The following is a 15,766-nucleotide window of genomic DNA, read 5'->3' as shown; positions in this document are numbered from 1 at the left end:
CATGGCTATATCCCCAATGCCAACAATACAGTGGGTACCCAAACATGTTAGTCAAATTATTATAGAGGTATACAATAGGTACCTACTAAAAGTTGGTTGGATGAACATAAGCATACACAGAAAGCATCCAATAAATGCTGATTGGAGAAATAGGGATATATACCCAATAAGGCACCCAATAAGTACTGATTGAATAAATATGGGTGTATATAGTAAGCACTCAATAAATGGCTAAATACAAACAGGAGTATATACTAGGTACCAAATAAATGTTGGTTGGATAAAAATAGGCATATGTGGTAGGTGTTCAATAAATATTGGTTGATTAAATAGAGAACTATACAGTAGGCATTCATGTATTGAATAAATATAGGGATATACAGTTGGTACCCAATACATGCTTGCTGGATAAATAATTTTTAAAAATTTATTTTCTGGCCAGGTGCAGTGGCTCACGCCTGTAATCCCAGTACTCTGGGAGGCTGAGGCGGGTGGATCACAAGGTCAGGAGTTTGAGACCAGCCTGGCCAACATGTTGAAACCCCATCTCTACCAAAAATACAAAAATTAGCCGGGCATGGTGGCACATGCCTGTAGTCCCAGCTACTCAGGAGGCTGAAGCAGAAGAATCGCTTGAATCCAGGAGGTGGAGGTTGCAGTGAGCTGAGATCGTGCCATTGCACTCCAGCCTGGCGACAGAGTGAGACTCATCTCAAAAAAAAAAAAAAAAATTTATTTTATATATTTTTTTACCTTTCCTATGGTGTTGATGGCTGGATAAATATAGGAGTATATAGTAGGTGTCTACATATAAAAGCTATTGAATAAACATAGGAGATACAGTAGGTGCCCACTAAATGCTGGTTAGCTAACTATAAAGGTATATAGTAGGTGTCCATATACAGAAGCTATCTTTTTTTTTTTTTTGAGTCTCGCTCTGTTGCCCAGGCTGGAATGCAGTGGTAAGATCTTGGCTCACTGCAACCTCTGCCTCCCAGGTTCAAGTGATTCTCCTGTCTCAGCCTCCAGAGTAGCTGGGATTACAGGCGCCCACTACCATGCCCGGTTAATTTTTGTATTTTTAGTAGAGATGAGGTTTCACCATGTTGGTCAGGCTGGTCTTGAACTCCTGACCTCAGGTGATCCACCCGCCTCAGCCTCCCAAAGTGCTGGCATTACAGGTGTGAGCCACCACGCCCAGCCAGAAGCTACTTTTTTTGTTTTTGTTTTTATTTTTTTTGAGACAGAGTTTTGCTCTGTTGTCCAGGCTGGAGTGCAGTGACGGTGATCTCGGCTCACTGCAGTCTTTGCCTCCCGGGTTCTGGCGATTCTCATGCCTCAGCCTCCTGAGTAGCTGGGATTACAGGCACCTGCCACCATGCCTGGCTAACTTTTGTATTTTTAGTAGAGACGGGGTTTCGCCATGTTGACTGGTCTTGAACTCCTGGCCTCAAGTGATCTACCCACCTTGGCCTCCCAAAGTGCTGGGATTACAGGCCTGAGCCACCATGCCTGGCCTAGAAGCTACTGAATAAGCATAGGGTATACAGTAGGCACCCAATACATGCTGGTTGGATAAATATAGGGGTATATAGTAGGTGTTCACATATAGAAGCTATTTAATAAACATAGGATATACAGTAGGTGTCCACTAAATGCTGGTTAGCTAACTATCAAGGTATATAGTAGGTGTCCATCTATAAAAGCTATTGAATAAACATGAAGTATACAATAGGCACCCAGTAAATGCTGGTTGGCTGATATCTGGGAAGGGGCACCCACCTCGTCAGGCGCCGGGTAGAGGGTAAGCAGGGCCGGGGGCCGGTGCTGCCGTCGGAGGCTTTCATTGCGCCGGTCCACATCTTCTGGGGCCACCCGCTCTAGCAGCGAGGGCAGCAGTGAGTCAGCTGCCAGGTTCCTCAGGTCAAAGATGCTAGAGGCACCACTGCTTCGAGGGGTGTCTTCCGGGGAGCCTGAGCCACGCTGGGAGTCATTCTGCCAGTGGACAATGCACAAGCACTGAGTGCCAGCTGTATACACCCTCACCACACTCTGGTGAGAGTGTCCTCAAACTCATTCTAGAGATGGGGAAATTGAGGGTCAGGGGCTGAGGGTCATCACTCTAAGGATCATCTGGGGGTTTTGCCTACCCTCTTTCCAGAAAATTCTGTCTGGAGAGCCTCCCAATTTTTACCATTGGTGGGGGAGGCTACTCCTTATCCCACATTTGGGGCTTCAGGTGATTCTTATCTGGCCAGTCAGAACACATCCACACACCCTAGGGACTGGCTCCAAGGACCTGGGCTGGGCCAATGAGAGCCTTCCCTGGGACTTTGTTCACTGTTGCCAGGGAAGCAGAGAGTTCTTCCTGACCTTCCTGCACTGGATCAAATCTCAGCTCAGCTCTGTGACACTGGGTCTCTGACCCCCAACTCTAAGGGCCTGTTTCCCTATGTACATCTAAACATAATAACAAAATTAGCTGGCATGGTGGCCCATGCCTGTAATCCCAGCAACCCGGGAGGCTGAGGTGGGAGGACCGCTTGAACCTGGGAGGTGGAGGTTGCAATAAGCTGAGATCGTGCTACTGTACTCCAGCCTGTGTGACAGAGTGAGACTCCATCTCAAAATACTTACTTAATTAAAATAATAATAATAATGAAAACAATAATAATCTTTGGAATAATTACGGTTGGTATACAGTAAGTGCCCAGTAAATGTTGACTGACAAAATATAGGCTCAAGGCCTCTAAGAACCTTGCTGTGCCTCAGTTTCCTTACCTGGGTGTAATGGCTGCCCTGACTCCTAGGATGAAAGGAGAGGACACATATAAAGCCTTTAGTATACCCTAAGCACTCAATAAATGTTTATAATTATGACCCCTAACTTTTTACTCATGGGGACTGATGCAATTCCTTTTGAGCTCAAGACTGTTTGGGTCATTTCCTGTCACATGTGACCAAAACCTGAGACTGGAGCCTCCACACATACCCCTTCAGTGACCCCAGCCAGGGAATTCCTCACCGAGTCCTCAGGGCCGGACCTCTCGTCTCCAGAAGCATCCTGCTCAAAGACCTGGCGGGGGAGGCCCTTCTGTCGCTCTCGCTGTGTCTCCGTGGTGATGGGGCTGTATGCTGCACTCAGGTACTGATACCTAGCAGGAAACAGGGCTGGGCAGGTAGGGAGGGCTGAGGCCCCCCAGGGGCTCCCCAGTGTGTTCCGACACACCTACTCGGCACCTACAAAGCCACCCTCCTCGTGCTCCACCTGACAAGTTTGCCTGCTCTTGCAGGGACAATGGGCAGATATGCAGTAGGACCGGCTGCAGACATCAGCTCAGCCCTTTTGGGTTCCAAACCCCCTGAGCTGCCCCCAAGTCAGACTCACCTTCTGTGGACGATGACCCAGTCCTCGATATACATCTCCACCGCGGCCCTCACCTGAGCATCCAGTTTTCTGCAGCAAAAGAAGATCAGGGTAAACAGAGGCAGGGTCTCTGCAGATCCTTCTGCTAGCCTGTAAGGTTAGCACTGTCCTGCCTATTCCAGACAAGGGGAGACGGAGGCTCAGAGAAAAAGCATGGCTTGCAAGGTCACGGCCCAGCCAGGTGCTGAACTCGGGCGGTTGATGTGGACGGCAGAGACAGAGTGGAATCACAGGCAGAGAGGGTGTGGGGCTACCCACTCATCCTTAGGGATCCCGGGCTCTGTGGTCCGGCATTCCCGGGGCTGCAGCAGCAGCTCCAAGTCATCAGCTGGGAATTCCACCAGGTCCCTGAGGGGCCCCGGCTCAGCGTCTGGTGGCCGGCTCAGAAGTACATCCTCAAAGTCTAGGGGCTCGACAACTTCCGTCAGCGGGACCTGGATTGGAGCAAAGTGGCTGTGATCGCACTGCCCTGGAGGCTGAGAGTGGAGGCATGAGGCAGGGGTGGGTGCATGCTGGCTTCAAACTCAAATAGGAGGGCCGTGGGAGCCATGGAGGGTGTTGGAGCTACGGAGGAGCCACGGAGGATGGTGACCTCAGACTCTCCACCCCCACCTCAGCATTCCCTGCCCTGCCCCTCCCTCCAGGGGCTCCAGGAAGGAAATCACACCCCATCCCTGGAAGGGCAGAAACTAACAGTGGAAGGAAAGAAATGTTGACAGAGGCCAGGCAAGACACAATTCCTAAATCCCCTCCCAACCCTCTGGGCAACATGGCCCCACCCCTCTCAGGCGAAAGCCACTCCCCTCCCCAACTTCCCTCCTCCATCCCCATCTGGGTGGTCCAGGTGGCTGGAGGTGGGGGACATCAGCGGGGAGCCACTCCCCCTGACAACCCACAGGGTGACAAGCAGCTGCAGGGAGAGTGGCCACAGGAATTGGCGACAGCACTAGGACCAGGACAGGGACTCCCTCCCCTGACACTGCTGGGTGTCTCTCGGTTTCCCCACAGGACAGGCCACAGGAGGGAGGGGGTGGGATGGAACCTAGGCCAAGGAAGCCGCTACCTCTGTCTGAGAGAAGGCAGGGGGCTGGGGGTGGATCCCCCAAATACTTACCCCCAGGGAGCTGCTGCAGCGCCTGCTGGAGCTGGGGGAGCCACTGCGTTCGCGGGACACCTGCTTCCGCACCTCTGCAGCCACCGTCCTGGAAAGACAGGGAGGGGGCCATTGGGGACAGGAAAACTCAGGCAGTGGGGCCGACAGATTCCTGCTATGAGGAAAATTCAAATTGTGGAATGGAATAAATAGGCCAAGGGCCAAGAGAACCAGGAGTGCTGAGGCTTTCAGAGCCCCCAGCTCCCCAGTTCCCCCAACCTCGTCCCCATCAAGCACAGATCAGGAGAGGGGAATGCTGCCATCAGTGGGGTTTAAAGCCATCACGGACTCTCCTTCCCCTCCCAGCTGTGGCCTTCCAGGTCTGGAGGGAGGCCCACAGGTCCCTGGCCTCTGCTCCCTCATCTGGGGGACCTCTGTCCACCCTGCTGTTCCCCAATACACCCAGCTCTGCCCCGGGACCCCATCCAGAACATACATCCCTTCCCATCCTTGCTTTGGGGCCTGAATAAGTCATTTCCATCTCTGAGCCTCAGTTTACCCATCTGCAGCTGATGCCCTGACTTCACAGGGCTGCTGGGGAGAGCGGAGCCTGGGGCCTGGCCTGAAGTCACAGAGATCCTGAGATGAGGCCATTGTGTCAGAGGTCAACCTGGCCTGGGGGGCCCAGAACTGGGAGGCCTTTTAAGTAACCCCGTGCCACCAAGGTGGGCCCTGGGGCCTTCCTGGGCCACCTGGATCTGAGCAGGCCTTCAAAATCAGGGAGGACGGCCGGGTGGGGTGGTTCACACCTGTAATCCCAGCACTTTGAGAGGCTGAGGCAGGCGGATCGCCTGAGGTCAGAAGTTCAAGACGGGCCTGGCCAACAGGGGGAAACCCCCTCTCTACTAAAAATACAAAAATTAGCTGGACGCCTATAGTCCCAGCTAATACTCGGGAGGCTGAGGCAGGATAATCGCTTGAACCCGGGAGGCGCAGGTTGCAGTGAGCCGAGATTGCGCCACTGTACCCCAACCTGGGCGACAGAGCAAGACTTTGTCTCAAAAATAAAAAAAAAAATCAAGGAGGATGGGGGTAAAGGGGCAAGACTGGCAGTAGAGGGGACTCTGCAGGAATGTGGAGCAGAACCAATGGGCACAGGGATGGCTCAGGCCTTCAATTCCTCTGGCTGAGCTCAGGAGGGGACGAGAGAGAGCCATGCAGTTACCCGGGGGTAGAGGGTGCCTGGCGGGGGCATAGCAGGTGCAAAGGACCTGAGACTGAGCTTCATGCTTTGAGTGTGGAGACTCCCGTTCCCTGGGGTCTCTGTGAAGGCAGGAGCTAGGGCTGTGTGTCCCCCAAAGAGGGCCTTGCACATACTAGGCACTCACTCCATTTTTTTTTTTTTTTTTTTTTTTTTTTGAGACGGAGTCTCGCTCTGTCGCCCAGGCTGGAGTGCAGTGGCACAATCTTGGCTCACTGCAAGCTCCGCCTTCCGGGTTCACGCCATTCTCCTGCCTCAGCCTCCTGAGTAGCTGGGATTACAGGCACCCACCACCAGGCCCGGCTAATGTTTTGTATTTTTAGTAGAGATGGGGTTCCATCATGTTAGCCAGGATGGTCTCGATCTCCTGACCTCATGATATGCCCATCTCGGCCTCCCAAAGTGCTGGGATTACAGGCATGAGTCGCCGCACCTGGCCAGTAAATTTTTATAATAAAAAGTTGTGCTCAGCCAGGCACAGTGGCTCACACCGCTAATCCCAAATTCTCTGGGAGGCTGAAGCAGGAGGATCACTTGAGGCCAGGAGTTCAAGACCAGCCTGGGCATGCCACTGAGTAAACTGAACCCTGAACAACAAAAAGTAAATACACGTGGCTGGGCGCGGTGGCTCAAGCCTGTAATCCCAGCACTTTGGGAGGCCAAGACGGGCGGATCACGAGGTCGGGAGATCGAGACCATCCTGGCTAACACAGTGAAACCCCGTCTCTACTAAAAAATACAAAAAACTAACCGGGCGAGGTGGCGGGCGCCTGTAGTCCCAGCTACTCGGGAGGCTGAGGCAGGAGAATGGCGTGAACCTGGGAGGCGGAGCTTGCAGTGAGCCGAGATCGCGCCACTGTACTCCAGCCTGGGTGACAGAGTGAGACTCCATCTCAAAAAAAAAAAAAAAAAAAAGTAAATACACGTATCTCTCAGCCACTCACAGACCTAGCGCTCACCAAAGAGCTGGGTTATCAACAATCCTCCCCAGGTGGGGACAAAGTTGTAGGGAGACCCCATTTCTACAAAAAATTTAAAAATTAGCTACTCAGGAGGCTGAGGCAGGAGGATCACTTGAGCCTGGGAGGTAGAGGCTGCAGTGAGCTATGATTGTTGTGCCACTGGACTCCAGCCTGAATGACAGAGCAAGACCCTGTCTCAAAACAAAACAAAAAATTTAACCGGGTGTGGTGGCTCACGCCTGTAATCCCAGCTCTTTGGGAGGCCGAGGTGGGTGGATCACTTGAGGTTAGTCATTTGAGATCAGCCTGGCCAACATGGTGAAACCCCATCTCTACTAAAAATACAAAAGTTAGCTGGATGTGGTGGCACGCACCTGTAATCCCAGCTACTTGGGTGGCTGAGGCATAAGAATCACTCGAATCCAGGAGGTGGAGGTTGCAGTGAGCCAAGATTGCACCACTACATTCCAGCCTGGGCAACGGAGTGAGGCTCTGCCCCAAAAAAGGAAAAAAAAAATCATATGGGTCAAAACCAAAACTTGCTCATGACCTTCATACAACGTGGAGGTCTCTAGTTTGAGACCCCGGTTGCCCTCCTCCATCCCCATATTCAATCCATTTTTATTCTTAACAGTCTTGGATTCTTGCTTCTACTGACTGGGGGCTTGAGAAAGGCACTTGTGGGGCATTCAAAGGATGTGAAAAATTAGGGCTTTTGTCTTGAAATTCCCGAAGTCGGGCTGCTGCCTCCAGAACCCTGGGCATACAGGGGCTGGGGGATAATTTACAAAAGATGCTGAGACAGGGGACAGAGCTGTACCCTGGTCCCAGCTGTTCTGCAGCTGCTGCTCCAGAGGAGGGAGAGGGGAGGAAGGACGGCTGGGCCTCCAGCTTCATTTTCCCCTTGGCCTTGGAGAGAGGCCCCCGCAGTGGGAAAACGCTGGGCCTGCACCACCACGGCCACAGAGCCAGCTGACTGCATCACAGGACTCTGCACGAAGCCGTTGAGCATGGATGAGTGACCATCAATCTCTCAGCCTCAGGGCTCCGGCCACTGCCCACCTTCTCGAGCTGTTCTGAGTGTAAGGCTTTGCACAAAGTAAGTGGTCAATTAGGGCTTGCTGCCGCCAGGTAGTCTTCAAAGACAATCCTAGGCAGCTGGGATTTCCAACCCTGTCTTGTTTTTGTTTTTATTTTTTTAAATTTATTTATTTATCTGAGACAGAGTTTTGCTCTTATTGTCCAGGCTGAAGTGCAGTGGCGTGATCTCGGCTCCACCTCCTGGGTTCAAGCGATTCTCCTGCCTCAGCCTCCTGAGTAGCTGGGATTAGGGGCGCTTGCCACCATGTCTGGCTAATTTTTTGTATTTTTAGTAGAGATGGGGTTTCACCATCTTGGCCAGGCTGGTCTCGAACTCCTGACCTCTGGTGATCCACCCGCCTCAGCCTCCCAAAGTCCTGGAATTATAGGCGTGAGCCACTGTGTCCAGCCTGTTTTTGTTTTTTTTGTGTGTGTGTGTTTTTGAGACAGGTCTTACTGTCGCCCAGGCTGGAGTGCAGTGGTGCAATCACGGCTCACTGCAGCCTCAACCTCCTGTGTTCAAGCAATCCTCCAGCCTCAGCCTCCTGAATAGCTGGGACAACCGGTGCATACCACCATGCTTGGCTAATTAAATTTTTTTTTTTTTTTTTTTTTTGTAGAAATGGGGTCTCACTATGTTGCCTAGGCTGGTCTCAAACTCCTGACTTCCCATGATCTTCCTGCCTCAGTCTCCCAAAGTGCTGGGATTACAGGTGTGAACCACTGTGCCCGGCCTCTGACCCTGTTTTTACACCAAGGTGAGATATAGATGACAACCATGAGAGTCAGGCATGGTGGCTCGCACTTGTAATCCTAGTGCTTTGGGAGGCCAAGGCGGGAGGATCGCTTGAGCTCAGGAGTTTGAGGCTGCAGAGATTGCACCAGTGCATTCCAGCCTGGGCTACAGAGACACTGTCTCTTACCAAAAAAAAAAGGTGGGCACCGTGGCTTATGCCTGTAATCCCAGCACTTTGGGAGGCCGAGGCGGGCAGATCATCTGAGGTAAGGAGTTCGAGACCAGCCTGGCCAACATGGTGAAATCCCGTCTCTACTAAAAATACAAAAATTAGCGAGGCATGGTGGCACATGCTGGTAATCCTAGCTACTCGAGAGGCTGAGGCAAAAGAATCACTTGAACCCAGGAGGTAGAGGTTGCAGTGAGCCAAGATTGCTCCACTGTACTCTAGCCTAGGCAACAGAATGAGATTCTGTCTAAAAAAAAAAAAAAAAAAAATCCATCTATAAGCCAGGTGTGGTGGTTCATGTCTACATTCCCAGCATTTTGGGAGGCTGAGATGGGAGGATCACATGAGGCCAGGAGTTCAAGACCAGCTTGGGCAACATAGCGAGACCCCATTTCTAATAAACACAAATGTATACACACACACACACACACACATACACACAGAAAAAATCATCTGTGATTATTAAGCAAGGTTGAAAATATGCCAATCCAGCAATTCCACTCCAAGGTGTAGATACTCAGAAGGAAACACATGGCCAAGAATGTTGACACCTCTGATCATGACAGCTCCAAAGTGAAACTCACATGTTCACTGACCAAAGATGGGGAAATAAATGCCTGAGGCAGGGGAATACTACTCAGCAGTGAAAAAGTATTGCAGGCAATGGCCCAGTTGAGCCTTCCTGACATGATGCTGAGTGAACAAAGTTGGGCATGTGGATGCAACATCCCATGATTTAGTTTATATGACAACCTAAAACAGTCCAGATCAGGTAGGGCTGCTGGCATGGGGGAGGGAGCCAGGAAGGTGGAGATGGTCCCCATAGGAAATTGACCAAGTGGCCATTTCCCTGCCCTTTCCTTTCTAATTATTCTTTGAAATTTCCACTTTTCTTTCTCTCTCCCTCTCTTTTTATTTATTTTTTTTCTTTTCTTGAGATGGAGTCTCTGTTGTCCAAGCTGGAGTGCAGTAGCGCGATCTCAGCTCACTGCAACCTCCACATCCCAGATTCAAGCGATTCTCCTGCCTCAGCCTCCCGAGTAGCTGGGATTACAGGCACCCACCACCACGCCCAGCTATTTTGGACATACAGACCAAATTTTGGACATACAGACCAAAATGCAAAGAAACAGACAGCAGGCTGGGCGCAATGGCTCATGCCTGTAATCCCAGCATTTGGGAGGCTGAGGCAGGAGCATCACTTGAGCCCAGGAGTTTGAGGCCAGCCTGGGCAAGATAGTGAGATCCCATTTCTACAAAAGGTTAAAAAGCCGAGTGTTGCGGCATACACCTGTAGTCCCAGTTGCTTGGGAGGCTGAGGCAGGAGGATCACTTGAGCCTGGGAGGTTGAGGTTGCAGTGAACCAAGGTATCATCACTGCACTCCAGCCTGGATGACAGCCTGTATTAAAAAAAAAAAAAAAAAAAAGCCTGGGCGCAGTGGCTCACACCTGTAATCCCAGCACTTTGGGAGGTGGGCAGATCACCTGAGGTCAGGAGTTTGTGACCAGCCTGGCCAACATGGTGAAACAACCTCTCTACTAAAAATTCAAAAATTAGCTGGGTGTAGTGGCAGGCGCCTGTAATCCTAGCTACTTACGAAGCTGAGACACAAGAATCACTTGAACCCGGGAGGCAGAGTTTGCAGTGAGCTGAGACTGTGCCACTGCACTCCAGCCTGGGTGACAGAGCAAGACTCTGTCTCAAAAAAAAAAAAAAGAAAAGAAAAAGAAAAAGAAAAAGAAAAGGAAAAGAAAAAGAAACAGACAGCCATAATATTTGCATCCTCAAAGACGCCAAAGGTCTAAGACAGAATGCCAATTTACAGACAAAGATAATGATAGAACATAAAAATTGCCTAGCCATTATGCCTCAGCCACCAGGTCTCTTCCCTCCTCTGCTGAGAACTCCCCATGGCTCCCACCTCACTTGGGGTCAAAAGTCAAAGTCCCTTGCACAGCCCACAAGACCCTGTACATTCTACTACTACTGTCCCCCTCCAGCTCTCTGTTCCTTTGGGCCTTTGCACAAACCCTTCCCACTCTTCCCCCACAAACAGGTGTGGATCCCTCCCTCATTTCCTTGGTTTTTACTCAAAGGCACCTGCTCATCCAGGCCTTCCTGACCCACCTCCTGCATCTCAAGCAGCCCCCACCCACCCATCCCCCTTCCCTGTCTTCTTGTCCCCACAGCACTTGTCACTGACAGGTAATCTAACTTGATCAGGCTTCTGGTCTCTCTCTGCTACTATATCCCAAGAGGGGGATCTTTTATATCCAGAAGACCAGGGCCCAACCCACAGGGCAGCTCTTTCACCTGGGGGCAGACAGGACAGGTCCCCAGCGGAGAGGATACCTTAGTTTCTGAACGCACCCTTGTCGCAAAGACCCGCCCCCGCCAACTGGGGGCGAGGCTTTTCAGCCCCAGAGAGTCTGATATCCCCCTCCCAGGCTGGGACTCTCACAATCCCCAGTGGCCACGGAAATGGATCCCTCAGCGCCTGGGGCCTGTCCCCTCCCCCGTCTGCCCACCAGCTGGTTCTGTCCCCAGCCCCCACTCCCTCCATTCAATCACCCATCCATCCCCAGTGCGGTCCAGCCCGTGCTGGGAGAGCCTGAAGCAGAAGGTGGGGGAGCGCCCACAGCTGTCCCCTTTCCCCCCCGACAGCTGGGCACCGGACCCTGGAGGGGGAAGGGCACGGGAAACTCCTCGAGGGGTTTCAAACGCCACCAAGGAGCCCATCTCTGTCCCCAAATCTCTGAGCCTGGAGCCTCCCTGCCCCAAACCAGGCACTGAGGAGGGAACAGAAAGTCCGCCCCACCCCGATCTCCGAGGGCGCGGGGACAGTGAGGGGCCAAGAGAGGCGGACGGGGCGCGCAGGGAGTTCAGGGGGCGCCCAGCACCCGCATCCCCGCGCCACCTCCTCCGCGAAGCCCTCCGGACACACCCCCGCGCGTCACGGAGGCAGAACTGCAGCCGCCATCGCGCTCCCAGCCCCGACGCAACTCCCATCTGGGACCCCCGCCGGGACCCCCGCGGGCCTCCCCGCCTACTCCCGCTCCCAGCCCCTGCCGGAGGAAGCGGGCGGGACGCGGGCCGAGGCGGAAAGGGGTTGAATTGGGGGCGCCCGGGCGGGGAGGGTCACACCGCCCCGGGGCGGGGCCGGGCCACGTGGGGGAGGTGGGAGGGGGCCCCGCGGCCACGCTACCTGTTGATCTTGTGCGCGAAGGCGCGGCGCTCGGCGGCAGCCATGGTCCCCGCGTCCCGCCGCCGCCGCCGCCCCGCGTCCCGGCCCCGCCGCCGCCGCTGCCGCCTGCCGGTTCTGGGCAGCCAGGGCGGGGCGGGGCCGGCACGGGGGCGGGGCCCTTCCGGGTGGCCTGGGCCGCTCCGTGCTGCCCCTGCCGGCCGGAGGGGTCGCCTGGAGTCCTGGGGGTTGGAGAAACTGAGGCTGGGGACGGAGAGGAGGCCCCGGGATCCAGGATGGGTGGGCCCAGACTCCCGGGCTCGGGGGACGCTCTTCCTACCCTAGGAGAAGGGCTGGGGAAACTGAGGCTGAGGAGGGAAGTTAGGGAAAGGAGGCGCTGGGAGCCAGACTGGGGGTGCCCCAGACTCCCGAGCTGGCGGGGGCGCTCTTTCCACCCTGGGTGCTGGGTTGGAGAAACTGAGCCTGAGGCGGGAGGGAGGGAAGGGAGGAGCTGAGACCCAGGCTAGGTGGACCCCAGGCTCCCGGGGTTTAGTGAGGGGAATCTTCCCACCCCAGGAGCAGGGCTGGGGAAACTGAGACTAAAGAGGGAGGAAGGGAGGGGAGGAGCTGGGACCCAGGCTGGGTAGGCCCCAGATTTCCGGGGTTTGGGAGGGGCGCTCTTTCTGCCCTCTGACTCCTGGCGGGAAAACAATAACGATGTTCACTTATCTAATAATCATACCTGTAAGTATAATCGTGACCGTGCATGATGGCTAACGCCTGTAATCCCAACACTTTGGGAGGCCAAGGCAGGAGGATTTTTTGAGCCCAGGAGTTGGAGACCAGCCTGGGCAACATAATGAGACCCCGTGTCCACAAAAAATACAAAAATTATCCAGGCATGGTGGTGTGTGTCTGTAATCCCGGCTACTCGGGAGGCCGAGGGAGGAGCATCGCTTGAGCCTGGGAGGTCAAGGCTGCAGTGAGCTGTGATTGTGCCACTGCAATCCAGCCTGGGTGACAGAGCAAGACCCGGTCTCAAAAAGTGTAATTGCTAAGATGTCATTGAGCCTGGCCCTGCAGTTCACACATGCAGAAGAAATGACTGTTTTCCTCCATTTTGCAGATGAGTAAACTGAGGCACAGAGGTGTTCAGGTGCTTGCTCGGGGTGACTCACAGGGATCTCCGGCGCCTGCATTGTCTGTGCTCCCAGTCTAGAGCATGGGAGGCAGAGGAGCCTGGCCAGGCACTGGGGTGCCTGAAGATGTGCCCCAGGTCCAGGCGGTGGGACCTGAGTGAGCCAGTTTGGGAGTCTAGACTTGCCGGGGCGCCTCCACCAAGAGGAAGAGGTGGGGATGTCTTGGTTAATCTATGGTCTCAAATCTCTCCCCACTGGCCTGTCTCCCAGCACCGCTGCAGCATTTTTAGGGAATTCTCCAGCCCACACGCCCCTCTGGAGGGGCTCACCCCTTTCTCACCTGCATGCCGCTGCACCGGCAGGTCCTTCCTCCTGGACAGTCCTTCTTTCCCTGGTCAGCAAATGCCCCAGGAAGAATTTGAGGTTGAATCATACAAGGCTGTGACTCTGCCTCAGGGCCTTTGCATGTGCTGTTCTCATTCCCATCTATGGGTTGCTGGCATTTTATCCTCTATTATTTATTTATTTATTTATTTGAGATGGAGTTTCGCTCTTGTTGCCCAGGCTGGAGTGCAATGGCACAATCTCGTCTCACTGCAACCTCTGCCTCCCAGGTTCAAGTGATTCTCCTGCCTCAGCCTCCTGAGTAGCTGGGATTACAGGCACCCACCATCATACCCGGCTAATTTTTTGTATTTTTAGTAGAGATGGGGTTTCGTCATGTTGGTCAGGCTGGTCTGGAACTCCTCACCTCAGGTGATCCACCTGCCTCAGCTTCCTAAAGTGTTGGGATTACAGGCATGAGCCACCGCGCCCACCCTGAGTCACCATGCACCCCCGAGACATGGATTCTTGCCTTGCTGCCCAGTGAATCCATGTCAGACCTTGAACCCACAGGAAGGAGGCCTGGATTGTAGGGGAACCCCCAAAGCCTGCCACTCAGACCCAGGATAGCATCCTACTAGTCAGGCTGCAGTAGGGCTGCTCACAGCCTGGCATGTTACATGTGCACACAGCCCACGTGCCTGCCTGCAGTGGTCCAGCCCCTTTGGCCAGGTGGAGCTCCGCCCATCACTCCCCGCTGTGCCCTACCCAGTGTCCTCGCCTTGCCTCTCAGGCTGCTGGGAGCTAGGCTGGGCAGGAAACATGCAGATAAGCAAAGATTTGCACATTTCTTAGCCTAGTTCCAATCCAGCCCCCTTTATATCCGGTCTCCCAGCTTCTTTTCTCGTCCTCCCGCCAGCTTGTTCCTGCATCAGTGGCCAGGAAGAGCCTGCGAACACCTGCATGACATCAGGTCCTTCCTCGGTTCAGAACTTTCCATGGCTCCCACCTCACTCAGGGTAAAAGCCAAAGTCCTCCCACAACTTGGCTTTGTGGGGGCAGTGCCTCACTGTAATCCCAGCACTTTGGGAGGCCGAGGCAGGTGGATCACTTGAGGTCAGGAGTTCGAGACCAGCCTGGCCAACATGGTGAAACCCCATCTCTACTAAAAATACAAAAAATAGCCAGGCGGGGTGGTGGGAGCCTGTAACTCCAGCTACTGGGGAGGCTGAGGCATGAGAATCGTTTGAACCCAGGAGGCGGAGGTTGCAGTGAGCTGAGATTGTGCCACTGCACTCCAGCCTGGGCGACAGAGTGAGACTCTGTCTCAGAACAACAACAACAACTAAAACAACCAACAAACAAAACCAAAGTCCTCCCACAACCCACAAGGCCCAGCGTGATCAGCCCTGTCACCTCCCTGGCTTGCCTCCTCCTTTTCTTTCCCTCATTCACTCCACTCCAGCCGCCCCTGCCTCCTGGATGCTCCTCTAAACAGCAGGACACAGCTCCACCCAAGGACCTTTGCATGTCCTGTTCCCTTTCCCATATATGGGTGCTGCCATTAGCCTCCTTTTACAGATAAGGAACACCCAGAGAGGGGATCTGAGGAACACCCGGAGAGGGGACTCGCCCTAACATCATAGCCTAGTGAATCAGTATCAGATTCAAGATTTGGATCCAGGGAGCCTGACCCCAAAACGGTTGTCTCTAAAATCTCACTGGGTCTCCATCGGACCTGGCTGTGTGGCCCAGGATAAATTGCTCAACTTCTCTGAGCCCCAGTTTCCTTGTTTGCTCCCTGAGAAGTTCATGATCGGTCACAGCTGGAGACCCAGACATCAGGAGCTAGGTTGAGCCCTGGAGCAGCAAACTTCAGGGCCTTGACAGGGCCCATTCGCTGTCGGAGCCTAAGGGGGCTTTGAGCTCAGTGACTCCACGTCCTGCCTTGGTGGAAACGCTGCTTCAGAGATCGCGCCGATCAAAGGCCCTACCCCATACGCCTCAAGCCCAGTACCCGCCCCAGTGCCTGCCAGACCTGACTGGTGAGGCTGTTTCTCTCCAGGGCACCGCCAGCCCTGACTCAGCTGGGTGTGGTTGGGGTGCCCCTGACAGCTGATCAAACAGAGGCTGAGCGAGGTGGTGGGGACTTTGGCCTCCTCTGTTCTGCTGTGCGGAGAACACGCTGTGGATGTGAGGGTGGGGCTGGTGGACCTGGGAGGAGGGGCTGTACTGGTCCAGGTTGGGGATGATAGGCCTGGAGGGGTGAGGATACAGGGGAGGTGAGAAGTCGGTGGGCTGTGGGCAGATGGACTCACTGGTGGATGGACAG

The 15,766-nt window shown here is 53.9% G+C and overlaps 1 protein-coding gene across 4 annotated transcripts in view; it reads right to left on the bottom strand.

Annotated features, from left to right (window-relative positions):
- DOCK6 (dedicator of cytokinesis 6) overlaps positions 1-12,123 on the bottom strand; it is a 63,996-nt gene extending 51,873 nt beyond the window's left edge. For 2 of the 4 annotated variants that reach the window (XM_030935992.1, XM_030935994.1), the window contains exons 1-6: positions 11,996-12,123; positions 4,542-4,629; positions 3,686-3,861; positions 3,389-3,457; positions 3,026-3,155; positions 1,783-1,995 (exon numbers count right to left, since the gene is read on the bottom strand). In XM_030935992.1, coding sequence (XP_030791852.1) covers positions 1,783-1,995; positions 3,026-3,155; positions 3,389-3,457; positions 3,686-3,861; positions 4,542-4,629; positions 11,996-12,039 — 720 coding nt within the window. In that variant the 5' untranslated portion in view covers positions 12,040-12,123. The remainder of the gene's footprint in view (positions 1-1,782; positions 1,996-3,025; positions 3,156-3,388; positions 3,458-3,685; positions 3,862-4,541; positions 4,630-11,995) is intronic. The other 2 variants (XM_030935995.1, XM_030935993.1) reach the window with 1 other exon arrangement.
- Between the last annotated feature and the right edge of the window lie 3,643 nt (positions 12,124-15,766).

Source organism: Rhinopithecus roxellana, chromosome 8 (genome assembly GCF_007565055.1).
Source record: "Rhinopithecus roxellana isolate Shanxi Qingling chromosome 8, ASM756505v1, whole genome shotgun sequence".
NCBI lineage: Eukaryota > Metazoa > Chordata > Mammalia > Primates > Cercopithecidae > Rhinopithecus > Rhinopithecus roxellana.
The sequence above is the reverse complement of the archived record's forward strand: the minus strand, read 5'-3'. Positions and strand labels throughout refer to the sequence as shown.